General features: G+C 46.2%; 1 protein-coding gene across 1 annotated transcript in view; it reads left to right on the top strand.

The window, feature by feature from the left end:
* LOC146861658 (cytochrome P450 27C1-like) overlaps positions 1 to 27,302 on the top strand; it is a 179,781-nt gene that overhangs the window by 81,392 nt on the left and 71,087 nt on the right. The window contains exon 6 of the mRNA XM_085646011.1: positions 12,584 to 12,750. Within this exon, the coding sequence (XP_085502137.1) occupies positions 12,584 to 12,750 (167 nt within the window). The remainder of the gene's footprint in view (positions 1 to 12,583; positions 12,751 to 27,302) is intronic.

Raw genomic sequence — 27,302 nt, 5'->3', positions numbered from 1 at the left:
ATTGCTTTTGGGCAAATGTCAGTAGCTCCCCTTGTCCGAAGGCGGGGAGCCAGCCGGGACCGTGGTCCCCAACGTGAGGGACGGCTCCGGGGGATGGGGCCCCCGGGCCATAATTGGCCTCAGAAGGGGGGCCATGTGGCAGTGTTATAAAAAGGGGCCGTGGCCTCTGACCACTCAGCAATCCAGCAGTGTGGGGCTTACTGGAGGTAACAGGAGGGCTAATTGGCCCCCAGGGACCCTCAAGAGCCAAGGGGACTTAATCCCCCAACCAAGAGCGCGCCAAGAGGCGCGTTTGCAGAGTGGTGGAGAAAGGGGGCGTGGCCTGTGTCCACCTCTCAGCAGTCCCACTGTGTGGGGAACACTGGAGGTAACAGATAGGCTAGTTGGCCCCTAAGGACCCCCAGCAGCGAAGGGGACTTCAATCCCCATCCAAGAGCGTGCCAGGGAGTGTGTTTGCAGAGTGGTGGGCAAAGGGATGTGTCCTGCTATGAGAACTTAGCAATCCTGCTGGTTGGGGACTTAGTGTAGGTAATAGGAGGGGTAGTTGGCCCCCAAAAATGTCCTTGGGGCTAACTACCCCTCCTGTTACCTCCAGTAAGTCCCATACAGTGGGACGGCAAACACACCTCCTGGCACACTACTGGTTGGAGAATGAAGTCCACTTTACTCATAATGGACTTTGGGGGCCAAGAAGCCCTCCTGGTACCTCCTGTAAGTCCTATGCAGCGGAATTCTTGAGCGCTGGTCGGAGGCCCAGCCCCCTTTCTCCACCACTTTGCAAACGCGACTACTAGTTGAACAAGGATTTGCAATGCAATAGGTCTCGCATTTACGAGAGTTAGAGCTATTGGTGTTGTAATGTAAAATATTTTTACTAATTTTTTTGGAGTAGAGTGGATGTACGTTGTGTTTAGTGGAATTATGTGGTATGTTGTGTAGTGAAATCATGTGGATAGAAAGTATGTGGTATTTAGTGTATAGGAATTATATGGAGTGGGATTATGTGTTTTGGAGAGAAATTGTGGTATTGTAGTCTGTGTTGTCGAGTGTTAACCTCCGGTTTAGTCTTCCTCGTTTCCATAGAAGCTAAACATAAACTCAATGAGACACAGAAAAAGAAGGAACCACTGAGGAGCACTTCTGGACCTAGTCCGGAGGTATGAGCAGGGCCACTGGAATTATGTGACTGTTAGGATGCATTTCTCTTGCTTCTTTCTGCACCTCAGTCTTCTTTCTGCACATCTCTTGCCTCTTTCTGCTCCTCTCTTGCCTCTGTGCATTTCTCTTGCCTGTTTCTGCACTTCCCTTGCCTCTTTCTGTACCTCTTGCCTCTTTCTGCACCTCACTCTCTTCCTTCTGCACTTCTCTTGCCTCTTTCTACACTTATCTTGCCTCTTTCTCCACCGCTCTTGCCACTTTCTGCTCTTCACTTGCCACTTTCTGCAACTCTGTTGCTTCTTTCTGCACTTCTATTGCCTCTTTCTGTACCCTTCTTGTCTTTCAGCACCTCTGTTGCTTGTTTCTGCACCTCTCCTACCTCTTTCTGCACCCCTCTTGCCTCTTTCTGTACCTTTCCTGTCGGTTTCAACACCTCTCTTGCTTCTTTCTGCACTGCTCTTGCCTCTTTCTGCACCCCTCTTGCCTCTTTCTACACTTCTGTTGGTTCTTCTGCACTGCTCTTGCTTCTATCTGCATTTCTGTTGCAGATGTATGCATCCCTCTAGCCTCTTTCTGCACCTCTGTTGGTTCTTTCTGCACTTCTCTTGTTTCTTTCTGAAACTCTATTGCCTGTTTCTGTACCTCTCACCATTTTTTGCACCTCTCTAGCCTCTTTTTGCACCTCTCTTGCCTCTTTCTGCAAGTCTCTTGCCTCTTTCTGCACCTCTCTTGCCTTTCTGCAACTCTATTGCTTCTTTCTGCACTTCTCTTACCTCTTTCTGCACCCTTCTTGTCTATTTCAGCACCTCTGTTGCTTCTTTCTGCACTACTCTTGCCTTATTTCTGCACTTCTTTTGCTTCCTTGTGCACCTCTCCTGCCTCTTTGTGCACCTCTCCTGCCTTTTTCTGCACCTCTCCTGCTTCTTCCTGCGCCTCTCTTGCCTCTTTCGGCAGTTCTCTTACCTTTTTATGCACCCCTCTTGTTTCTTTCTGCATCTCTCGTGTCTCGTTCATCGCTTATCTAGCTTCTTTCTACCTCTCTGTTGCTTCTTTCAGCACTGCTGTTACCTCTTTCGGCACTGCTGTTGCCTCTTACTGCACCCCTCTTGCCTCTTTCTGCACTTTTCTTCCTTCTTTCCGCAACCCTCTTGCCTCTTTCCGTACCTCTCTTGCCTCCTGCACGGCTCCTACCTGTTTCTGCACCTCTGCTGCCTCTTTCTGAACTTCTCTTGCTTCTTTCTATACCTCTCTTGCTTCTTTCTGCATCCCTCTTGCCTCATTCTGCTCTTCTCTTCCTTCTTTCTGTAATCCTCTTGCCTCTGTCCGTGCCCCTCTTGCCTCCTTCTGCACCTCTGTTGTTTCTTACTGCACTGCTCTTCTTTCTGCACCTCTCTTGTAAATTTCTGCACCCCTCTTGCCTCTTCCGGCACCCCTCTTCTCCTTCTGCACCTCTTCAACCTGTTTCTGCACCTCTACTGCTTCTTTCTGAACTTCTCTTGCTTCTTTCTGAACTTCTCTTGCTTCTCTCTACACCTCTCTTGCTTCTTTCTGCACCTCTCTTTCTACATCTCTCTTGCCTCTTTTTGCACACAAAGTGCTACTTTTAAACTGACCTCGGACTCAGCAGTGCACACATGCAAATGCTGAAAAGGGCTGTTGGCCTCTAAACTGCCATGCCCTATTATATTCTAGGGACTTAGAGGAAGTTTTAACCCCCCTGCCCTATTATGTACCTGACTCTTACAGGGGAGGTCATGCCAAACACATGGGTACTCCAGCCCATAGTGTACCCTAGTGTATGGAGGAATTGTCACTGTATTCTAAGTGTCTTTCAGCATAGCACTGGCTCCGGGCATGGTTAGGCAGAGCCTAGAGTCAGTCAGTCAGTTACCACCAGTACCAGTCAGCAAAACGTTGGGGGTTGCCCAGGGCAGACTTTGCAACAGGGCCTCTTTCTGCAGACCCTCTGTTGGTTCTTTCTGCATATCTCTTGCTTCATTCTGCAAATTTCTTCCTTTTTCTGGACTTCTGTTGCCTCTCTCTGCATTTCTCTTGCTTCTTTCTGCGCCTTTCTTACCTTTCCTGCACATATCATAGCTCTGTAGGCATAGTTCGAAATTAGCATTTGAAATTCACTGAAAAAGACCATAGGTTTCAGGGACGTTAGTTAGAAATTCACATTTAAAAAACCTTTGAAATTCACTGAAAAAAACCCACAGGTTTCAGGGACGTTCTAGTTAATTGAACATTTCACTCATACAAAACAGAGTAATTCAGCAGTTATAGTTAGTTGAGCTAACTATAACTCGCACCCCCGCATTGCACTGCTGATGACATCACATATTACATCATTCATGACCTGGTCAGTGACATCACTGATGACATTTCAAATGACATCACTGATGACATCATCCACGTGATAATCTGATGCACCTCCTCACACCCTAATATAACCTTTGATACACTCACAGACTACCATTTTCAAAACCATAGACACACCAATACCAGTTACTACATATCCACTCACTGATTCCTATGTCTACACACACATCCGCTCTTTCACCCATACAGTCATCATCATCATCCTCCTACATGCCAACATTTCAGAAGAGCAAAGTGGGAGATTTTTTTTAAAAATCGGGAGAATGGGGCCTTGAATCGGGTTACTGTCATGTATGGGCTTTGGAAGTGTGCTGCTGCAGGATCTGACATTTGAAACGCAAATGCACGTGTTTTTTCTTACCTTTCAGAAGCATGGAGCGCAATGGCCGGCAGAGAGAGGGTGATGCAAGCGGTGTGTACTGGCCTGGCAATTTGCTGGCAGTCCTTCTTCCCCCCCCCCCCCCTGTGCCAGCACAGGCTGAAACAGCTTCCAGGGCACACACACAGCCCCCACCCCTCCGAGTACTTCACAGGTCTTTAAAAGACCATTTACTTGCTAACGAGGCTGTGTTGATTTTTCACCCTTTCTAGAGCCCCTGCATCGCCACTCTGACTATTGCTGGTAGAATTAGCACGTTACACAATACCAAGCCCTGTCAGCTGAAACCCCGAGGAATCTGGTTTTTGCTTGCAGGAATCGAGGCGGGAGACTAGCCTTGAAATCAGTAGTCTCCCGCCTGAATCGGAAGGGTTGGCATGTCGGCATCATCATCATCAAAATTACTTTATTAGATTAATACAAGTTCATCATAAAAGTATGTATACATCACTGTTAAAAATGTTAAAAGAAACAATTCATCAGTATCAGTCAATAAATGATTTCCTGGATTTGAGACACATACATAAAAAAGAGACAACACTGTAACAGGTTAGCGGATCAGATAGCATACGTAAAAAATACAGAGCCAAATGACATTGTCGAAAATTGTGCTTACGTAAAAGCGGAATTAAAAACCTTTTCCGTTGGTTACAATAAAATTTACAGAAAAAGATGTGCAAATCAGACTGTCGTGAAGTGTCATCACATGGGCAACACGGGAGATCGCTCGAAGAAAAAATGCCATAAGGGTGGCCCAACATGCAAGGGATATATTTGAGCCGAAACCTTAGCAAAAGAAACCTGTGCCGTGGGATTGTTACAAAGTCCAGATAGGGGGATATCCCCTCAACCTGCAATGGCCCCTCAATATATTCTCGAACGGTAGGTTTATTACGCTGTACATTCAATCTCCCTTCTTTAGCAGCGATCATAAAACAGGTCTTTAGTAGTTGTTTCGAGACAGAGCCACATTTTTCTGGCGATTCAAATAAGCTACATAAATCAAGAGTGTATAAAGTATCTTTCACATACTTTAGCCATAAAATGTTCTCCTTGTGCTCAAGGGATAGGCAATCCTGTATTATTTTTGGGTCAATGACACTGTGTCTCTACGCCAAACTGAGTGCCATAAGAGGATGGGAGCAACATTTATCCAATCAATCATATAGGGGATGCTTAGTTCTTCATGTAAATTAAAATTGGGACAACCGATGGGGAGACTCATCATTGATTTCCAAAACAAATCCTCTATTGTTTGGATCCTCTTTGCATCAAAATGGCCCCACACCCCTGCACCATACATGGCTACTGCTCTTGATTTAGCCCCATAGACCTTTCTTAAAATGTCTGACCCATACAGTCACTCATACATGCAGTCACTTATCAATACAGCACTAGCATATGCACTCATACACCTATACAAACACTCACACACAGCCACTCATCCATAGCGTTACTCACACACATAGTCAGTCATGCAAAAAATCAATCACACTCCCATTTACTCACCTATACAGTTATACACTCACCACCTCACTTATTTATACAGATACTAACACATACTTACTCTCGTATGCAATCACTGACACAAGCACACACTCATCCGTACAGCCACTCTCAGATAGTCATTTATATACTCCAACACACATATACTGCCTTTCACATATGTAGTTACTCACACATGTACCACTGGGACAGCAATCCATCCATTCACCAACCAACACACCCATACACACACTCACCCATACAGCCATTCACAGATGAACTCTTGAACCTATACACCCAGTGAATCACCCACTCACGCATCTATGCATACTCCCCACCCATACGCGCACCCATACAGATACTCAGACAAACAAACAATCAATAACCCTTATAGACACTCATGTAGCTACTCACCAACCCATGCAGCCGCTTGCATATCAACTGTTGGACTGATATAGACATTCACACAGTTTAGTCACTAACCCATGCATTCAGTAGGACACATTTAATCACTCACTTATACAGTCAGTCACGCACCTATTAAATCATCCATTCAGGCACTTTTACACCCACTCATTCTTCAATACACCTGTGTGTGTGTGTGTGTGTGCGTCTGTGTGTGTGTGTGTGTGTGTGTGTGTGTGTGTGTGTGTGTGTGTGTATATGTATGTATGTGTATATATGTATATATATATATAACATATTTAAACCTTACAGAAACAGTCATTGGATGATGTCATCAGTGATGTGACATCATCAGCAGTACATTGCGGGGGCCCGACTTCTAGTTAGCTCAACTAACTATAACGGACGAATTTCTGTGGTTTTGTACAAGTGAAATATCCAACTAACTATAACGTCCCTGAAACCTGTGGTTTTTTCTGTGAATTTCAAAGGTTTTTCAAATGCTAATTTCCAACTATAACGTCCCGAAACCTATGTTTTTTTTTTTTTTCAGTGAAAAAATATATATAAAATATATGTTTTTTTTTTTTTTTACTGGGACACTATAGTTAGGAAATAAAACTAAAAAACTTGGAGATTCACTACAAAAAACAAAGGTTGCAGGAACGTTATAGTTAAAAAACAATATTTTAAAAAGCCTTAGAAATTCACTGAAAAAACAAAGGTTACAGGAAAGTTACAGTTTAGGCTCAGATTTCACTCAAACCAGCATTCAGCAGTTATAGTTACCTGAGCTAACTATAACTTCTGCCCCCGCAATGCACTGCTTATGACCTCACATATATACATCACTCATGACTTGGTCAGTGACATCACTGATAACATCTCAAATGACCTCACTGATCCAATATCCTAATTAAGGATAGTAGGCATTTTCCTGTCAGTTTATTTCACGTGTAGTCTTTATTCTTCAAGAAAGCAGTGAATTCTTATGGTACAATAAACTTAATTTTGATATAGTCCGTTATTATTCAGAGAAAGAGTAGATTTATCTAATATAGCACACTTCAATTGATTCATGCCAATACTTGCTTCACTCTTTGTGGCAGTCGGGGCTTTCTCAAGGTTGGTGTGTCCCTCAAGGTGCTGTTAGTCCTGAGTAGATTTCTCAATAATTATTCTGTTGAAATGCAGTCTGGCAAAGCGTCTCATGCAGTATGTGTAGTCTGTCCACAATTCCATGCCTGAAAACTTTACTAATTTTAATACTTCGCAAGAAACATATGTATAGTTTTGTTCCATATTAACTGATGAGGTGGATCTTTCAGAATTACCAGACTATGTTCGGACAATACATCTTTTTTCAAAGTCCTATTCATTAGAATGAATAGATATTGTCTCTCAGATATACTACTCTCGGCACTGGCCTAACATATGGAAGTATTCTGCAACTATCCGATTACACTGCCAGCTCTGAGTCTTATTCAGTAAGTGTAGCTTTTGCTAGTCTGCTAGAGTTCACAACTATTTTCATTAAGACTGTTTTGTTGAGCACATGTTTTAGTAGAGCAGGGAGGAACATGTCTGTTTATTGGGTTGTAATGCCATGCATTATAATTTGATGAGAGGAAATTCAAGCTCCTTGGCCTTGGTTCATACGCAGAATCTGCATTCTCATAAGAAATACCCGCTGACTTTTTGGGAAAAGACCCTACAAAAATGGTACTTCATTGCAGCATACGAAAATGATAAAAGTAATAATCTTCATGTGAAAACCCTCAAAAAGCATATGGTTTACTAGCGTTACTGTCCTATGTTACAACTCTTCAACCCTATTCCCATTATTTGGGTAACTTTTTACAGACAGAATTTGGTGCATTGAACATTACCAGCTCACAGTTCTTTGTGGGATTCTTCCAACTAATATAATGTGGCCAGTTTTAAATCTAAGATTAGACTCTTAATTGAGCACGGTAAAATAAAAAGAACCTAGAACAAGGTGAAAGTACCTTTATCTGTCCATGATTTAATTGAAGATGGCCTAGCTTCCTGCAGTCACCATAGCACTGCAGTGTACTCGAGGGTTTCTGCATTGATGGACTTTATCTGTTACACCACTCCTGAAACTGTGCACAGAACTTTGTCAAAAGCTGTCCTGTTGGAACCCGATTGCTTGCGCAATTCAGACAGTTGTGTTATTTTTTTTTTATATCCACTGAGTTGAATGCTCACGCTAATTAATCTTATGTTGAGCAGGGTTCTGTTGATTCACAAATACATCATTCTCTCTTTGTCTAATCAAACACACTCAAGAAACAAGAATTTGTAATGCAATAGGTCTCGCATTTGCGGGAGTTTAAGCTATTAGCACTGTAAATGACAATGCTATTTATTTATGTTTTAAAAACCAAAACATAAATATTAGGCATTGTCATTTACAATGCCAATAGCTCAAACACTTAAATGTGAGACCTATTGCATTGCAAATGCTTGTTTAATATTATGATGTGTTGGATTCCATACGAGACCTGGTTCAATGCGCCATGTGTACATCACTGTACATTTTTGCAAAACCGGTAATTCCTTAATGGGCTCGAGCAGCAATTCACCTCAGAGGCTGCAGTTATGTTTTGTTTTACCCTTGTGACTTACGGAGCGAGGAGACGTGCTCGCAATGGGCTGGTGAGGGCAGGGGGCACGTTATGTTGCTGAAAAACACAACATTTCAAGCCCGAAGGGTATGCCAGCCATCTCTGCGTTTTATTATTTTTAAGGGGGTGCATTAAAAAGAGGTAAATAGAATAATGTAATTAATACAGCCAACCTCCATGTGAAGATCATTGAGATTCTTACCCCATGAAGAATAACCGAATCCTTCTTTGTTGGTCTTATCAGGGAAAACGAATAGTTAGTTGTGAACGAACATTTTCGAAATTACTGGTAGTTAAATAAACAGCTCTTGTGTAATTGTATTGAAAATTGATATACAAATCCTCACTGTTCAAAGTTGAACTAGCATACCTGCCGGGAAGCCATTTGAAAGTGAAAAGTTGCAGTCATAAAGTGACCCGGATAGCGCCATATAGTTATGATTAACAACCGCAATGAGGGAGGAGCCAAGATGGCGACCGAGACGGCAGCGTAGGCTCCCGGCTCCGTGAACCTCCGCACCCCGCACAGATATCCTGCATGATATCCTTAGCCTGCGCTATCTGCCCGTGTTGGTGAACGCGAGCGGCAACCGATCGTGGGACCCCGAAGTTTCTGGCAGCGGTACCGCCGGAGAAATGTCCGTCTGAAGTTTGCGGCCTGTGCAACCCTGGAACCGGGACCTCGAGTGGACACTATGGCCGGGCGGCAGTGCAACAACAGCGGCCTTTGGTGACTGGGTGGAGTCGGACTACCGGAGTGGTGCGAATATCGGCCTACGTTTCGCCGTGGTCGTTCCTACCACTAAGCGTAGCGGAACGAGTGCGTGCTCGAGGTGGCGACTTCAAGACTCTCCGGTGATTGCCTCAGCCTTCGCCGGTGAGCTGCCCGGACGCCGCCCGTGACTCGCCCCGATTCTTACGGGCTGCTCCCGGATTTTCGCGGGCGCTGGTCCGTGGTGGGGACGGCTGTGGCCCGTGACCGCACACCGGACACATTATTTGCCTGCCCCCGGAACCCTGTTTCCAGTGACATGGAATCCGAGGCGCTTGTGCCGGAGTCCCGGTCCCGATTTGGGCTGGACCTACCCAGCGGCCATTTTGATAGGACAGTGTCCACTATCCTGTACACTGAGTTGCAGCAGGATTGGGGGGGGTGCGATTCTGAGGAGCGTAGCGGAGCGAGCGCCGGGAGCTGTACTGGGGTACGGTGACCTTCTCGAAGCTCTCGGTGCCCTTCATTCCACCTTGGTTCACGGCGCCCGGGTGTTGGGGGGTAAGCTCGATGGAGTGATATCAGCGTCGGAACAGTTGCGGCCTGCCTGTCCCCAGGTACGTTGGGACTTCTTACACTGCACACGGGAGGACAGTGTAGTGGCCGCCCCTGTGAATAGTGCACACCTGGACACTCCGGACAGTATATTAACGTGCGATCAGCTGGCTGTGGATCTGGTCTGTTCCGGAGGTTTTGGACCTGAGTGGGGGGTGGTGGCCTTGTCCCGTGCGCGGCCTCCGGCGACTCAGGCAATATCCAAGCAACGGTCGCCCGCTCTGGCTGATTCCGCCTTCCTGGACCTGGTGTGCAGTGTAAATCCTGGGTCAGCACCGGGAAAGACGACCCTCCATAGAGCTGACTGTGTCGATCCTCAGAGCCTTCTACCCTACCTGTGTGTGTCGCTGCCTGATCTTTATTGGACTCTTTTCTTCCTTGTAACATTGGACATGGCACTGGGTCGAGGGGTCTGTATGGGTAGGTTTGCAAAGAGTGGCCAAGGATAATGGCTGACCCTTCAGAGGTGCTCCTCTAATAGGCGGGCGGGCTCGGGAGTTGTGTGCTCTCACGGCATAACTGTTAGTGTACCAAGTGCGTAACGCTCCTTACTTTTCCTTGACAGGGTCGATTTTGTGTTGTTTATTGTATGCTTTGCGGGAAAACATGTGGTGCGGGAGGGAGAAGCCGGGGGCATGTTTTGCAGGCCCTCCTCCAGTTTATTAATACTCTCTCTACCCCCCCGTCTGGTGGGGGCTCTTTTCCTACTCCTTTTTCTCTGTTTCTTCTATATTTCGGGTCTGGTTCCGGGGCGACAGGCACACTGCTGGGGGGGGGGGGGCCGTACTCATCTGCAGAGGTGCAGGGTGGGGGGTTGGGGGAGGGGCTTCCTTAGTCTTTTAACCCCTTTTTTCCATGGCCTCCTTTTCTTTTCTTCTGTTTCTTTGTCTTTTTCTGGGATCAGCACGGTAGAACTCCTTTGTTGTTAATCACTGCTGTTTCCTGAGTGCCATAATTTCCGTGGGGTTTCCTGAGTCTTAGGGCAGGGGTTGCAGGCGCAAATGGCCGTGATATTCCTCCACATCCTGAACTTCCTGTTTCAGCGCCATTGCTTAGATAGACTGCTGTTTATTGTTCACGTTCATCATTCTGCCTGCTATTTTTCGCTGCTGGGAAACTGTTTGGCACCTGATCCTTCCATCCTCTTCTATTATAAAATTTAAACCTTTATTATCCTGGTCTCCTACTTGGGCTGTTCAGAGACTGAGAGTATGCTAGCGTCGAGATTCTGCTCCCCGAGGTGCTGACTGTGATAGAATTGCTTTCTGTTATTCTGACTGTTTAGCGGCCGGCCCCGGGGGTTGTAGGCCCATACGTGTATTTGATTGAAATATCAATAAAGGTTTTTAAAAAAAAAAAAAAAAAAAAAAACCGCAATGAAATGGTATCATCACATTTACAATTCTTCCTCCTGTGCAATGGTGGGTACTTGCATCATGTTTTTGGCCAGCGCTACCAAGCACACCATATAGCAAATGCCATTGTCTGCCATCAAACTCCCCATCTTGATGAGAGGGGTGGAACCAGAACAGAGAGCGCGACCTACCAGAGAGAAATAACTATTTCCAATGCAATAGGTCTCGCATTTACACCAGACCTATTCCATTGGAAATGGTTGGCATCACGGACAATGGAAGGGAGGGGGGTGAGAACGCACGGACAACGGGACGGGCTGGTGCGGAGAAGGCACAAACAACGGGAAGGTAGTTGGTGGGGGCAGAAGGCACAGACAACAGGAGGAATGTTGGCCGGGGGAAGAAGGCAGGGACAACAGGAAGGAGGACGGGGGTGGTAAAGAAGGCACCAAAGCATGTCATGCCTGCAGTAGGAGAACCTCATTAAAAAAAAAATAGTGCTCAAAGTCTAAATAACACGTACGTGTAACTACCGAAGTAAAAGAGCAAGTCACCAGGGAGGTGAAAAATGTACAGGAGGCTGTACTAGGGAGGGACTAACAAGCCTTTTTACGAATCAGAAGTCCGCATTTAGCACAGACAATGACACAAGCCAATGGCAAATATGGGCGGAGAGTGGGCGTGGCTTCTATTCGCTACGCTACCACAACAAGTCTAGAAGAGCAGCGCATGCACTCTGGCTCTAGGCTCGACCTAAAAAGGGGAGAGGTGAGAGCTGAAACACAGTGCTCCCTGTTGGTAGTTTTATTTACAGCCTTCTTATCTTAATGCCATGCTATTACCCGGTTACAAAACAAATACTTAAGATTATAAATCATTTTCATGAAAGCTGTTGAATTTAAGGTGTCTCATTCTCTTGATTACCAGATTTGTATGGGTTCACCTCCAATTTCCAGGAGAAACAAGTGTCATAGAGACTGGCTTGGGAACTTTACATTTCTCAGGCATTCTCTTGCATCGATTGCTAACATTTGTCAACCTTTCTTCATGAATTTAGGGGTAGTGAAATAACAAGCTTTTGAAGCAGCACCTGCTTGGCACCTCAACCTTAGTCAACACTGTTAAATTGACGTCTATGTACATTGTATTATGATGAGCATGGCATTGTCTCTTTTTTGTTTCTGTTTAGGTGGTCTGTTGAACTGTGTGATACCATAACCCTCACTTGGGTCAAAGGAGATATATGGTACTTGGGGAGTCATTGGCCCATGGCACAGTGATTTGAAGGGCTTTAGGATTGAGCTTTTTAAAGAATTTTAGTTAATCTATGCATTAAGTCAAAATAAAACTTGTAAGTAACTATAACCAAGTGACATGTCATAGCTGTCATTATTACTCCAAAGATTTTCCTCCTCTTGATGGTGTTTGATTCTTTTCTTAGACCTCGTTCACTTTGTCCTGGGCAACATTACTTTTGGCCAAGCATCCAGATGTTCAACTAAGGGTGTACGAGGAAATTGTCACAAACCTGGGGAAAAGCCAAGTTCCTAATGCAGAGGATGTTCCAAAACTGCCTCTGATCCGAGCCGTTCTCAAGGAAACCCTCAGGTAAGGGGAAAGCAGTCAGTCTAGATGGTCACAGCTGTCCTAATCTGCCGTCATATGTTATGTTTCTACTGCTGTTTCATTTTCCTTGATGTGTTTTTCAGCTTAAAAAATTATAATTCCCTTTATGGCAAATGACATGCCAGAAAAACCAGCAGGAGTATTGCTGGTAGACAGGATTAAGACTTTGTCACTACACATAAAACCGCAGAATTTAACTTCATGTAACTGAGAGGAGCAGACGAATATGAGGATATTTTATTGCACCCCGCAAAAAAAGAACTTGCAAACACTGGCATGCTATGGATGGGCATTGCCTTTGCTATGATCTGAACCTACGGTCCAACCAAATAGTGTTAGGAAAATGAGGAGGGCAAAACCTGTGGCAGAGCCACCCTGGCAGGTGCAGGAGCTGCTGGCCAGACTACAGAGAAGCTCCTTCACTACAACACCTACTTTCATGGGCCCTTGAGTCCTCTCATAACTGGCGGGAACTTACTTATGCTTAACAATGTTAACATACTTCAGCAAGGTGGACACACTTCCTAACACTGGAGAACAGTCCCGTGGTCCAAGTCATTGGCCTTTGCATTGAAGTTTTTTTTTGCACCTTTATAGCACAGACATAGCTGCAATGAGCAGTTGTGTGCTGTTCAAAGAGTCTACATGGTGTGCTGTACATAGGACTGTATTGAGGGTGTGTGTGTGCGCGTCTTTGTCTGTGTGCGCTACACATGAGGCCTAAATGAGACCAGATCAAATTAACGTTATTATGATGAGAGTGAACACGTCATTTGGGCAGCCTTAGATAGCACATTGTGCAGGTGCTATTTGCATTATATATATTTACAGTCTGATGCACGGAAGGATAAAATGATTAGCACAGGACTACTAAGTTGGTTAGTTAAGTTCCAACTGCCAGTATTACAGTTTCCGTCTTAAAGTCAACGCTTTAGACAGTAGACCACAATGGATCTACTATTCTTTCCTAAATCCTCTTATCTCCTTCACATTCACCTTAGCATCTGTGATCTGTGTTCTACCTCTCCAGTTGGTTTTGTGTAAATCGGGATCTAATTGCCTTTCCAATCCTCTTCCTCCTGCACCTCTTAAGGCTACCTTTCTTTACAGTTCCTTCTGGGGATCAAAGTCTGGGTGCTGAAATTTATAGCCAGACGTGAAATCCTTTTCTGACATTACATGTAAGCACAGGTGTGTATCCTCAGTAGCCTCTTTTCGTATTGCATATCCTAGTGATGAGGGGTAAATGACTTTGTTTCTGTTTGTCCTTCGACTTTCCAAATAGGGTTCTGGTTCACGGTTTGCGGGTATGGGCAGTGCAGTGGCATGGTGCGGAGCGGTGGGTGGCGGTGGTGTATAGTAGGATCAGAGTAACGGCTGTGGTAGTGTGCGGTTCCTCTCGCTGAGCAGGAGATCAAGTACACCAGCACTTCAGCGAGGCTGTTGAGGAAGCAGAGCACCCATCCCTCGCATGTCTCTTGCAGTGCGCTCTCCGCTCCTGCGGCATCGGGATAACCAGTACAACCCTGCTACCCGTTAAAGTTCTTGCGGGCTTCCAGATGCCTATTCCGCCTAGTTTTGCACATCGCTCACTGTATTTGGGGCCGAGTATTCAGGGGGTGAGCAAGGTAGCCGTAGTGGGTTGCCATAAAGTGTGTGCCCCACAGAAGCGGCCCGGCTGGAGCTGGGTGTGGCTTGCAGGTGGAGTTAGGTGATTCCCACTCAAGCCCTAAAGCCTTCAAGCCCCGAGACCCGATTTCCAGAAACTCAAGTAATACTCTCAGATTCATCGCCCTAATTCATCGTCCTAACAGTTACCAAAATTCATCAGCCATCCTTTTACCAGTCAGTAAAGTGATTAAAAGTGACTTAAGAAAATTCTTGCCTAACTTGTTCAGTAAGCCCCCCCTAATTTAACCAAAGGCATCATCACCATTGGACTCCATCTATGAAATAATAAGCCGTGGAGTCCATGTGGTTTAATACATTTCACGCCTCCGGATTATTGCGACCCTACTGTGCCTTTTCTTGGATGTCGTCCACAGCATTTTGCCCCATTGCTGAGTGCCGTTGTATACAGAGGCCACTCTCTCTCACACACACACACACACACACACACACACACACACACACACACACACACACACACACACACACACACACACACACACTCACACTCACACTTTCACTCACTCTCACACTCCCACTCTCACACACACACTCATTCTCCCACTCACTCTCCCACTCTCACACACTCACTCTCACTCTGTATTATTCATAAAAATACATTAGACCACAATCTCATAAATCATTGTGCTACTAGGCACTTGTCATGACGTCACATAGGATCACATAAATCACTTGGCCACGGGCAATTGTCATAACACATGCAATGAAGAAATGCTCATAGGGCACACACATTACAAAATAGCATAAACACCTTTATCACTGAACTTATAGGCCACTTCCTGACATAATAAGCAGTAACATGTTACTGTAAAGCAAGATGACATATATTGTAATATCAGGGCCCAAGGTGCAACAGAATGTACCCTAAGCCACACAGTGAGCGGCACCTGCACTCCTATTATATGATACCTGGTAATTCATGGAAAGTTCCCTACTCCATGAAGCAGGTGCCTCCATCAAGGATTCCCCTGGGATAAATCACCCAAACAGGAGAAAGCCCCCCCCCCCCCAGGTATGTGCACACCACGGTGAGTGGGGCATGCAGCATTGCCGGGAGACCTCGCCGGCCCATCCCACTCGTAGTTCACAGCAAAGGCAGCTGCCCGCTATCCAGCGGAGCAGCTGCTGAGGACAAAAAAATACCGGCGGCTCAAATGTAGCACTCCAGTCGGGCCAGGAAGGCACAGAGCAAATGTCTCCTTTTGGGCTAGGGCCTTCTGCCTTGGCTCGTTGACCCGCAGCTGCCTGCAACCACGCGGTGCAGCTGCTCTGTTTCGTGAAAGGAGTATCATCCGGCAGAGCACAGAGTGAAGTGTCTGTCGGCTCCGCTCTCATTGGCCCCGCACCTCTGTGACGTGGGTGTTGCGGGGCAACCCAGAGGACTTCCTGGGCTGGAAATCATCGCTCTCCTTGTGCCGTTGGGCAGCCCGGGGCCACGTAGCAGAGCCCTGACCGCATCGAAATAAACCACGATGGTGGGACAGGAGAGGGAGAGCGCTTCTGTGACTGTAGCTCTTCCCTCTCGTGGCTCAACTGGTGCACCAAGGCAATGCAGCCCACGCGCTGCACGGCTACCCAAAAGGCCCTTTCCTTGCTTCAGGGTAGGGTGAGTCCACCCCGTGGGTGACAGAAGTTACAGTGCACACTCAGTGCGCTTTGAGCAGCAAGAATAAAACTCTCAGCCTGTCTTCACCCTGGAGACAATAAAGGGAACATGAAGCGCTCACCAGCATTCTAATGACTTGGACCAGAGGCCTAAGCAGCTCTCCTGGGAGATAAGTGGGGCACACCAGCAAGGTGCACACAGGTAGGCCAGCACAAGGGTTCTCTAGGCAAAGTGGTAGTCCTTCCCATAGCCCAACAGGCAGCAGAGCAGCACTTGCAGCAGTCCAGTCAAACGGCAGTTCCTCCTGGCAGTCCTTTGGCCAGGTGCAGTCCACGCAGTGTCTTCTCATTTTCATGGGGTCACAGCTCCTGTACTTATAGTGTCACGGTCTATGTTCTGGGGGCACTTCAGACACATTGTTGAATTGCACAACACCCCCATTCACATTCTAAGCCTTGGCCCACCACAGGGGGGTGGAGACAGAATTGCAGAAGGCAAGCACAGCCCTATTCAGGTGCAGGTGCAACTCCTCCCACCGCTCCAAATGCAGACCAGGCCTTTTCAGGTTCAAGGGAACCGCCTCCTGCTACTCTAAATTAAGCCAAGGTCTATTCAGCCTAGCGCTGAGTCACCCAGAAAAGGCAGTACACACCTCAACCCCCCCCCCCTTATGACTGTCTAGAGTGAATGCACATCCCCTTCTATCCTGTCAGTCAAAACCAGACGGTCAGTACACATCCAGGCAGGCACGAAGACACACAGCACACAGAAATGCCCACTTCTAAAAGTGGCATTTCTAAAATAGTAATAATAAATCTGATTCCACCATAAGGATTTATCACTACTATTCCAAACATGGGCACGCTACCCCTCTCGGATCAGAAAATTCCCACTGAAGCACATATCGTGGGGATCCCCAATGCAAACCTATGAGAGGGCAGCCTCACAACAGTGAGAAACCAAATAGGCTGTTTGTCACTACCAGGACATACCACACAGTTAAGGTACATGTCCTACCTTTTACCTACACAGCACCCTGCTCATAGGACTAGCTAGGGCCTTCCCTAGGGGTGACTTATAAGTAGTTAAAGGGGAGTTGCAGACCTGGCAACCACTTGCCATGCCACTTCACTGCGGAAGTAAACTGCAAGCGCAGGCCCTGCAGTGACAGAGGCTAGAGTCAGGTTTGAAAGTCTACTTCGGTGGATGGTGCAAGCAGCAATGCAAGTCCACAAGTAGTATTTAATTTACAGCCCTGGGTATATGAGATACCACTGTACAAGAGACTTACAGGTAAACTAAATATGCCAAACCGGTGTAGATCAATCTTACCAAGTGTACCAGAAACAGCACATGCACTTTAAAACTGATCTGCAGTTATAAAGTGCCCAGATCATAAAACCGCCAACACGTCAAATACAGGAGGAAGGCAAAAAGTTCTGATTTGACTCGCAAAAAGGACCAAGCCCAACAGGAGCCAAACAACCCTCATGGATCAAAGCGGTGCTGATCAATTAAGAAATGAATCTGCAATGTACTAGTGGTTTTGGTTGGTAACATATTGTTCTTATGACAACGCAAAGTACTTTGGCTAATGTCTGCTAGAGTGTGCCCTTATTTAACAATCTTGTAGTTTGTTATCTGGTTACAGATAATGCGATGACACTATGTTGTGCATCACAAATACTGCCATTTAATATCCATCCAGTTTCCCACAGTGCTACAACATGCACTCAGTATGGTTTAAAGCAATGACAGTGCACCGTATTCATATAGTTTACTGACAAAGACCCAACACAGATATATAGAGGTGCAACTAGCCATAAAATTCTGGGTTAGCTTGAAATGCATACTTAAACTCAGAGAAGCAATCTGTGCTGGAATGTTGAAAGCCCACGATGGTTGTCATAGGGCTACTATCTGTTACCTCCTAAACTTTGCACTGGATATTTCACTTCCTCTTTACTGTCTGCCCTTGCTCTCTGTTTGCTTCCTTCTCGGGTCCCTCCCATGCCTTCTCCCACATTCTTCCATCTTTATCTTACTCTGTCATTCACCTCCTTCTGCCTTCTTTCCTTTCTATCAATTCTCTTTGTTCTTCCTCTTTGCCTCTCGTTTTTCATGTCATTTTCTGTCATTTTATATTTCTTTCTTCCTCTTGTCTTGAATTGTTCTCTGTTCCTGTCAAAGTCAAAGTCAAAAAGGCTTTATTTCGATAAAAATTATCATAAGAGCATCACAATTTAAAAAAAAATTACAGAGAAATTTGATTATAAGTTCATCTAAAAGTATACCTTTTCAGTAAAAATAAATAAATACATCATCATATTAAAAGGGATTAAACAAGTGTTTTTAGCCTTTTGCTTCTAATGGCCCATGCCCATGATAAAACCTTTGCCAGAACACAAGCATAAAAAGGGCGGGAGTCCGACATTAAAATGCGCAATGCTTCAACATGGTGCCTGGTTCCCAACAAGCGACACAAATGCTTTAGCCATCTGCTTCTTGGGTCAGCATACTCCTTACATTCAAATAGAAAGTGTGCCACAGTCTCTTCTCTGGACGTGCAAAATGGGCAGAGATCAGTGGTCTGATCTTTGGATTTCCACCGAGAGGTAAACGCACGAAGAGGAAGAGAACCAGTTCTAAATTTGAAGTAAAGGGACCTATCAAAGGGTCTTTCGATGATATCTAGGTATGGTTCCCGGAAAGGTAAGTCCTTGAATTTCAGGAAGTCCTCCGTGAGGCTGCCCAAGGCGTTATTAGCATTCCGCTGGGTCGCGATCCAATTCCAAAATAATTTCTTCAAGAATGCTTTCGGAGGAGAAGACCTATTCTCCCAGGCTTCACTTAGACCCAAATCACATAAGAGGGCTTTCAAGTCTCTCAGCCATTTTATCTTGTGCCACCCGGGGGATGACATTACTTCGGAAAGGCCCTTTGCATATTTTGCCAATTCAGGGACTCTCCACAACCTGGCCCATAAAAGTAGTGGGCGAAGTTTTGCTAGATCGCTAATGGGATGGCGACCCAAATCTAACAGCAACGGGATCATTGGAGTGCCCTGAGGAAGTGACATAATCGCTCTATAGAACTTCCTCTCAGATCTTATTAACTCACTGATATTGTATGAGACCCAGAGTTCGGCCCCATAGAGAGCAGAACTGACTCCCCTAGCAGCATAGATTTCAATGACAGGGGCAATAGGTCTAGATGCACAAGCGCGCTGCTCATTCAAAAGTGCCCCTGTTACCCTCTTGTGTGCTAGTAACATTTTGCTTAGATGGGGAGCCCACTGCATATTATGTGACAATCGGATTCCCAAGTAGTCGAATACATCCACCCTCCCCAAGGGTATAGCGTTCAATTGTGGGGAACGAACAGATTTTTTTTTGGGGGGGTTCATCACCAGGAACTTGGTTTTTTCAGTATTGATAATCAAGCCCCTTTGTACACAAAAATGCTGGAAGTTGTTAAGCAATTTTTGGAGGCCCATCGGGGTTTTAGACAGTAAGAGCGTGTCATCCGCAAAGAGGAGGGTCGGTATGCGCTCACCCGCCAGGGAAGGTTCATCTGAAGGATCTTTCAGCAGATGCTCGACCACTCCGTTGACATATAGTGAAAAAAGGGTGGGAGCAAGAACACATCCCTGACGGACCCCTCTCTCAACCGGAATTCTACTAGTCTTCTCTCCTTCTGGTCCCCATCTAATCTGGGCAAAAGTGTCTTCATGGAGTCTTACAATTAATCGTAAAATATAATGGGGTAACCCCATGTCACCAAGGACTCTCCAAAGACTCAGCCTAGGGACGAGGTCAAAGGCAGTCTTCAGGTCAATAAACGCAAGATAGAGACTGCCTTTGCCTATGACCACCACCTTCCAATATATTAAGAGAAGTCTGAATGCTTGTTCTATTGTGCCAGTACCTGCTCTGAAGCCTGCCTGGTAGTCGGAAAGGATGTTATTATCACTAATCCATTGTGATATTCTTAGCAACAATACTTTACCGACCACCTTTTGAGTTATGTCCAGCAGGCTTATAGGTCTATAGTTAGCTGGGTCATCCCTCGCCCCTTTTTTAAAGATGGGTACGACCTCAGCCCCTTTCCAGGATGAGGGGATTCGAGCACCCTTGGAAATTGCAATGAGCAAGCAGTGAATAAATTTAGCCCATTTCGGGACATCAGAGCGCAATAGATCGCCAGGGATACCGTCTGGCCCCGCCGCCTTTTGGGGCTTAATAGTACTAATGGCATGCTCTATTTCTTTTATGGAGAAGGTGGAATCAGAGTCTACTAGGTCTAACTCCCAATCCTTTTGTGCTGGAATGATATTAGTTATATCAGTGACATACTCAGCTCTTCTTGTTAGGGAGTCGCAATTTACTGAAGTCACCTTCCTTTCCTGGTCATCCTTGGGAGTGCCAATAATAGTGTTGTTAGAAGGGGAAGAGTACAGCTTAGCAAAGTGGTTGACCCAGACTTGACTAGAGATATTACAAGTTATAAGGTCAGAGTCTGGTCTTTTTTTTTTTCCTGATTATGTCCCAGAAGCGCCTTGGATCTTTCCCTTGGCTTGCCTCTTTTAGAGAGCACCAAAAATCTTCTTCCCAGTCCTTCTTAGCACTAACTAGTAGTTGTTTGTAGTTGTTTCTAGCTCGTTGTATAGCTACTTGGGATTTGCTTCTTATAGCCCCAATCAAGAGAGTTTTTGCGTGCCTACAAGCCGATGTGTACCATTCGCTTGTCGCTCTTGAGTTTCGAATTACCACATTTTTAGAAGAGGACTCCCTTTTCAGGAATACATTCCCAATTAACGTGAGTGCTTCCTCAAAAACAGATGTAGCTTTTCCAGGATTAGACAAAGCCAAATCAAAACTGTCCAACTTCGTCTGTGAGGCTAAAAGGACAGTATTTATAGTATTGAGTTTGGTCTCGTCTACTGATACTATATTCCACTTTAGTCGTCTCCCACATGCGGAGACTGAAACGTTCTGGGTTAGTTTGGAAGGGTTTTTAATAAAATTATTAATCCAAGGATTTTTAAGGGATAGGGAAAGTGAGTTGTGGTCGCTTTCAACTGAGGGTAAAACTACCATATCCTGTACCAAACCCCAAAGTTTAAAATCTAACAAGATATAGTCGATCCTTGAGGTGTGGTTAATTCTGTTATATGTGACGGCACCCATGGTATCTGAAGTTGTGCGGCCATTTGTGGCTCGTAAGCCAAACTCCAGCGAAAGGGCATTGAGCTGGATCGCGCATTGAGACCATTTTTTGATCGGGGGGATTGTTAGAGCAGGAATTCCCCATCTAGCATCGTCCTCACCCAAGTCAAAGGTGTCACCCAACTGTAGTGGCTCATAGGTGCAGTTAAAGTCACCCGCCACCAGGACTTGAGCACCAGCTGTGTGTTCTCTAAGCTCTGTTTCTAGGATTGCCACTATCGGGGACATAGACCCATGTTTGGTACCTCTAACATATATATTATACAGGTCAAGCTTTAAGCCTCTACTGGGGCCTCTCAAGGATATTCCTAGAATATCAGGGCTATTGATTTGCTTAGGTTTTATATTACAATTTAAGTCGATGCTTACCCAGATAAGAAGGCCTCCCGAAGGACGGCCCTTCCCGTTTCTTGGTGGCACTGCTGGAACAAAATGCGTAGTATAGCCAACTCGATATAGAGGATCCAGACTCCAAGTCTCTTGGAATAAGCAAATCTCATGGTTCCCCACTAGAACATTCCAGTCAGGGATGCTCAATTTCCTTTGGATGCCAGCTAAGTTCCAGCTGAGAATCTTAAGGCTACCCGTAGGATCGTGGGCAGTCTTAATAACAGTACCCAAGTGGTCAAAAGAGGACGGGAATACGGCTGGTTGACTAGGTTCAGCAGGAATAGAAAACTGGGCATCAATAAGCCCTAAATGAGAAGAAGGGGAGGAACATAAAGCTACAGGTTGCAAGATTACTTGATTATTAGTTTGGGAAACCAGAGGTTTATAACAATTATCGGAATGTTCCTTAATTGTAAGACTTTCAAAAGGTTGTGAAATTTTGGTGCTAAATTGATTAATGCCCTCAAGTCCATATCCTAATCGCTGTGGTGGTCAATCCACTGCTTCCAGACAACTAAATCTATTGGTAACTGGAGCACCTTTCCAGCCTACAGGGGGGGCTATATTTCTAGCTTCCTGTACATACCAATTGTCCCATTCCTTTCTACTATCACGCGTACTGATATGGGGCCGGTTGCTAGCCAGGTTATCAAGATACCTATTTGTAGGAGGGTAAAAGAAAGAGAGCCTTTTTATTTCTATGCCATCAGTCTTATCCCACATACCTCTATGGCAAATATAGTCAACCGTACGTGGGTCATCAAAGTTAACTATAACACAATCTCCCCGGATCGATTTCATCTCATTACCTAGCCAGGGTACCCTACGCACCATTAAGATCTTACTACGACAGTGTGCTGGGAGCGGTCTATTGGTGGTGAGCCAATGGAGTGCCTTATTTTTTAAGGACAGTGTCGGTTCCTCAGTGTTTGGATTCAGCTTAGGGACCCCGGTCAGAATTGCAACATATGGGCCTGCTTCAGGTGGTAGATGGATATGGAGCCCTCTAGAATCTATACTCTCGGTGTTAGGGAGCAAGGGGGCTACTTGTTTAGCAGGTGCAGATTCCATGGTAGTACTAGTAGGATGGACAGCAAGTTCGCATGGTTGATTGCCCTTTTTCAATAGAGCAGGGGGAGACTTTGGACCTAAATTAGGGCCAATAGGGGTAATAGTAAGCGCTTTCGGCCCTGCCGTTAAGTTTATATTGGCTATTTTTGGTTGGCCTGGGTGGGCTGGGGCAACCTTCGTCTGGATCATACAGGATGCTTTCAGGGAAGCTATTTGCTTTTCTATGTTAGAGAGTGAAAGTTGTAAGGGCTGCAGATGGGCCTTAATGAGTTCACCCAGCCGAAGTAGTAGTTGGTTATTTATCTCACAAACTTTACAACCCTCACCAGAGCTATCCAACCTGCTAGAATTATTAAAGGTCGCAGAGCATGGCGTCGTATCAACTACAGCTTTGGTAGACGTGCTCTGAGGTAGTGCACTCTTAGTGGGCTTAAGAGCGGTTGATTTTTTTTTTAGTAAGTTTATATTTATTCACTACCTTGGCCTTCTTCCGTTTGGGAACAGCGCCCTCCCTCTTCCCACTTGACTGCTCAATAGTCAATACCTCCTGTCTTGGGCTCATAATTGGTTGCAGGATCTTCTCAGGCAACTCGCTTAGTTGTGTGTCCGAGAGTGCCAGTGATACTGAAAGATCAACCACGTTTGGGACACCATGTAATTCCACTGGGACTTCAATTAGGGGCCTAGTTTCCCCGTGGCTAGTAGGTGTTTTGGCTAATGCCAGAAGGCCTAAGGAGGAACGTCTAGCTAAGGCCAGATCCTGGGACACCATGCGTTCCAAAAGAGACATACCCTGATTGATTGCCTCGTTGGCCCTAGTAATATATTGGTCAATTGGGCCAATTGCGTTAGTAACCCCTGGTATGGTTTTAGTCTTGCTACCTCTAGTCATCATGACAGTGCTAGTGTGCTCAAACACTCCCACACAATCGATTTCAAATATATCAAATGATCAACAGTGGGACACAAGATTTTCAACAGCAAATATAAAGGGGGTGGCCCAGTCCAGTCTTACCCGGTCTTGAACGGGCTTAAACGGGCCCGCCCTTTGCCCGGGCTTAGCCCGGCGTCGCCCGCGCGCGTCCCGCGACGCGGAGGGAGCCGTGAACTTTTAAGCGCCTCCGGGCGCGTTGGCGGCGTCAGCGGCCGCAAGGGAGTCTGGGGGCTGTAGTCTCCCCCCGCTCTCGTCCGCGATGTAAAGTGGCGGCGGCGGGGGAGACACACAGCAGAAGGGAGCCCAGGAGCTGCGGCGGCGATGGCAGAATGCAGAGTAGAGCAGAGCAACAAGAGTTTACCCCAACAGGTAGGCAGGTCTCTTCCAAAGTAGGCTTCCTGTCTAATTTTGCTCTCTTTCACTATTTTCTCTTCCATTTGTAACATTACCATTCAATTCGTTTCCTAGCCCTCATCTTATTTGTATTGTCTATAACATCTCCTTTTTTGGGGCCTTTGGGCCAATTTCTTCGTTACTTTCCCTCTGGTCGTGCCAATGCTTCTTTCTTTTATACCCCTTTTTTGTTCTTTGCCTTTCTTCTTTTATCTTTCCCTTTCTTTTCCTCTCTCATTCTTACCCTACCCTCATTCTTACCCTACCCTCTATTGTTCCTCACTCTGTCTCCCTCACTGTCACTTATGTTCTTTTGTTCACCATTACTTAAATTATCTCTTTCCTTCCCACTGTCTTATGCTATCAATATGTTGAGTGATTTGCTCCCCTCTTCCTCCGGTTATAATCATCTGTCCGAGTGCTGAGATCGGAGCTGTGTGGGGGACATACTTTGAGGGTCCCATTACTTTCCTAGACAGGTCATACTAGGGAATAAAGAGGCCCTTTGATCTCTGGTGCGTTTAGCAGGTTCAGCTGAGTTTTGCTTAACATTAAAGCATCTATTGCTCGTCACTAAACGAGGCCCGAGTGCACAGATGACCTTGTGGTTTCAACAACTTTGTTGATAGGATACAAAGGAGGGAAGAGAAGGAATGAAGCCCTACTGCAAACCCTCAGCCAGGTCAGGGGAGTAGATGGGGCCGTCTGTGACCCCACTCAGCACACCTTATGTGCTCTTATTAAAGAGTAAGTCATTTTCCTAACTAGCTACAAGCACATATTGTAAAAAAAAAAAAAAGTGAAGGAGAAAGCTGGGAAGCTTCCAAGTACGCGCTTCACATGTATCTTCTGCCTGGGCTCATCCTCCGACGGGGTTTCTCTGCTCTTGGGACGATGGCTGCGATGGTTTTTATTTCACTGACTTCACGAGCCACCGAAGGGGCCTCACCCACTATGTAAGGCCTGGATATACAAGGCTGTGCAGTGAACCCACCCCAACTCAGCCAGCCTCTCTGCAGAAGCGACAACTGTTAGGCTGCATTTTTTTAAATTTCTTATGAGGCCAGTTGGAACTGGGGGAGGGTGGGGGGGCGCAGTGTAGTTGAAGATTGCCCCCCTGTCACTGCAGGGGCTGCTGAGGGCCTTCGTTACACCCCTGAACTGCAACTAAAGAAATCTCTGATCCATCTTTCAGGCACATAATTCATCAGCCTTATTTTTACGTGTTTTAGCCACCCACTGAATTGCTCGGAATTGGTTACATGAGTAGCTCTGCAACAGCAGATGGCTTTACCTTTGGGTCTACCAGTTTATCAACACAAGCACGTTTACTCTTGTATATTATTATACACAGACCGAGACCAAGAAAGGGACTCTCATACACCTCAGGACCCAGCTGTTCCCTTCGCTCGATTGCCAACCTCGGAGCCCAATAATTTAAATGCACATTAGGTGCCTTATGTGGTCTAAATGAGGGGCCACGTTCCAGGCTTGTCTCTCAGCACTCATGAACAACAATACTCTGCGTTATTAGCACGATAAGAAATACCAAAATGCAATAATATAAACGCACATAAATTCTAGATGAATGATTCAAGAAAACGTCACACAAAAGTCACACACCTACTTGTTCTTCCCGGGCCTATTGACTGGACTGCAGTGGCACAAACTATTAACCTACACTGCAGCTGCACCTCGAAGGAAACTGCTGGACTCCTCCCCTAAGCTCCAGGCCTCCTATCAAAAGAAAATCAAGAGGAGTTGCTCGGTCTCAGTGGAAGAAGCAGAAGCCACCAACACACCCACTCCTAAATTGTCACAGATGGCCTGCCCTGCCTCCATCCTTCTGACCCCTCCCTGGGCCATGTGAATAATTCCCAATGTAAAAGTTTATTCCTGGCAGTAACACCCACTAGTGCGTCATCAGTGCCCTTATTTTATGCCTCCAGGTCGAGCAAAACCTTGCCCAGCCAACACATGCACAGGGCCAAGGGCCATCCTCCTCCACCCCCTCAAAAGATACCACTGATTACACATCTTTGTCCCCAAGCAGCAAGCACAATTTATTGCTAGAAGCTCAGTGTCTCTTCTCACCCTTTTGTTACCCAACCAGGGTGGCATGGCGATACCCATTTCGCTCCTTAACTCTAACAGTCCCTGCATCAGAATATCCTGTACATAATAGATAAGGGCCACAGGGTCAGGAGTGGGAGAGGATGAACTCTTTATGCGGAGTGCAATATGCATGCTCATGTTAAAAAGTCTGATGCCTTCATGTTTGTGGAGCAGCCTTCCACCCCTGCAGTTTGCTTCCGAAGTAACCCTGATTATGTAAGAGTAATGTCTTAGCTGGAGGGTGGGGATGGACTGGTGTGACCAACAAGTAAAACCTATGTTCGAGGCATATGAGCTGCAGATTGTACACTTAGGATAGGTCGCCATCTGGTGTTGGGCCCGGATGTTTGCAGTTTGTTTTTCTTCTTGGACAGTCTTTGGAAGTCACGAGTTTGGTGACTCCTCCTTCGGTCCGTACTGCGCATGGGCTTCGGCTCCATCCTCAGATTGTTTTTTTCCGCCATCGGGCTCGGATGTGATACTTCGTGCTCCGGCTTCGAACTTCTACGGTTCCAGCCTCGACGGAAAATCCTCGATTCTTCGAGTTCCTTCATCATCTTCATCTCTCGAAGCGGCACTTTTCTCCATCCCGTACATCGACACCGGCCTCCGGGCCCTCCGCGACTCCGGTCCCGGCCGATGGAAAGGACTCCGTTCAAAAAGTGCCCAAAATGTGGGTCTAAATTTCCCCACACCGACCTCCATCAGGTGTGTAACCTTTGCCTCTCTCCGGAACACGAGGCTAGAGACTGCCCCGCCTGCAAGTCTTTTCGATCGAAGAAGACCATCCGAGATCGAAGAGCTCGACGCACCATGGCGCACTCATCCTCGGCAGCTCCACCGGACATCTTCGGAGACGACGGCGAAGCTTCGGGGCAAACACACACCGAGCAGGAGGAAGACGTCGTCAGCGCTTCCGAGGCCGACGACTCCGACGTGGAGGACGTTACACCAGCGCAGCGGGCCGTGAGTACTATGCCCCCTCCCACCCCCGCGCCAAAAACCAAAGAGACTCAGGTTACTCCCTCGCCTGCCGGCCTGGGCAAAACCAAAACCAAAACTTCGATCACCCCACCTTCGGGCCCGGTGTCGAAGCACCCAAAGTCTC

This window comes from Triturus cristatus, chromosome 3_1, assembly GCF_964204655.1.
Source record: "Triturus cristatus chromosome 3_1, aTriCri1.1, whole genome shotgun sequence".
NCBI lineage: Eukaryota > Metazoa > Chordata > Amphibia > Caudata > Salamandridae > Triturus > Triturus cristatus.
The sequence above is the reverse complement of the archived record's forward strand: the minus strand, read 5'-3'. Positions and strand labels throughout refer to the sequence as shown.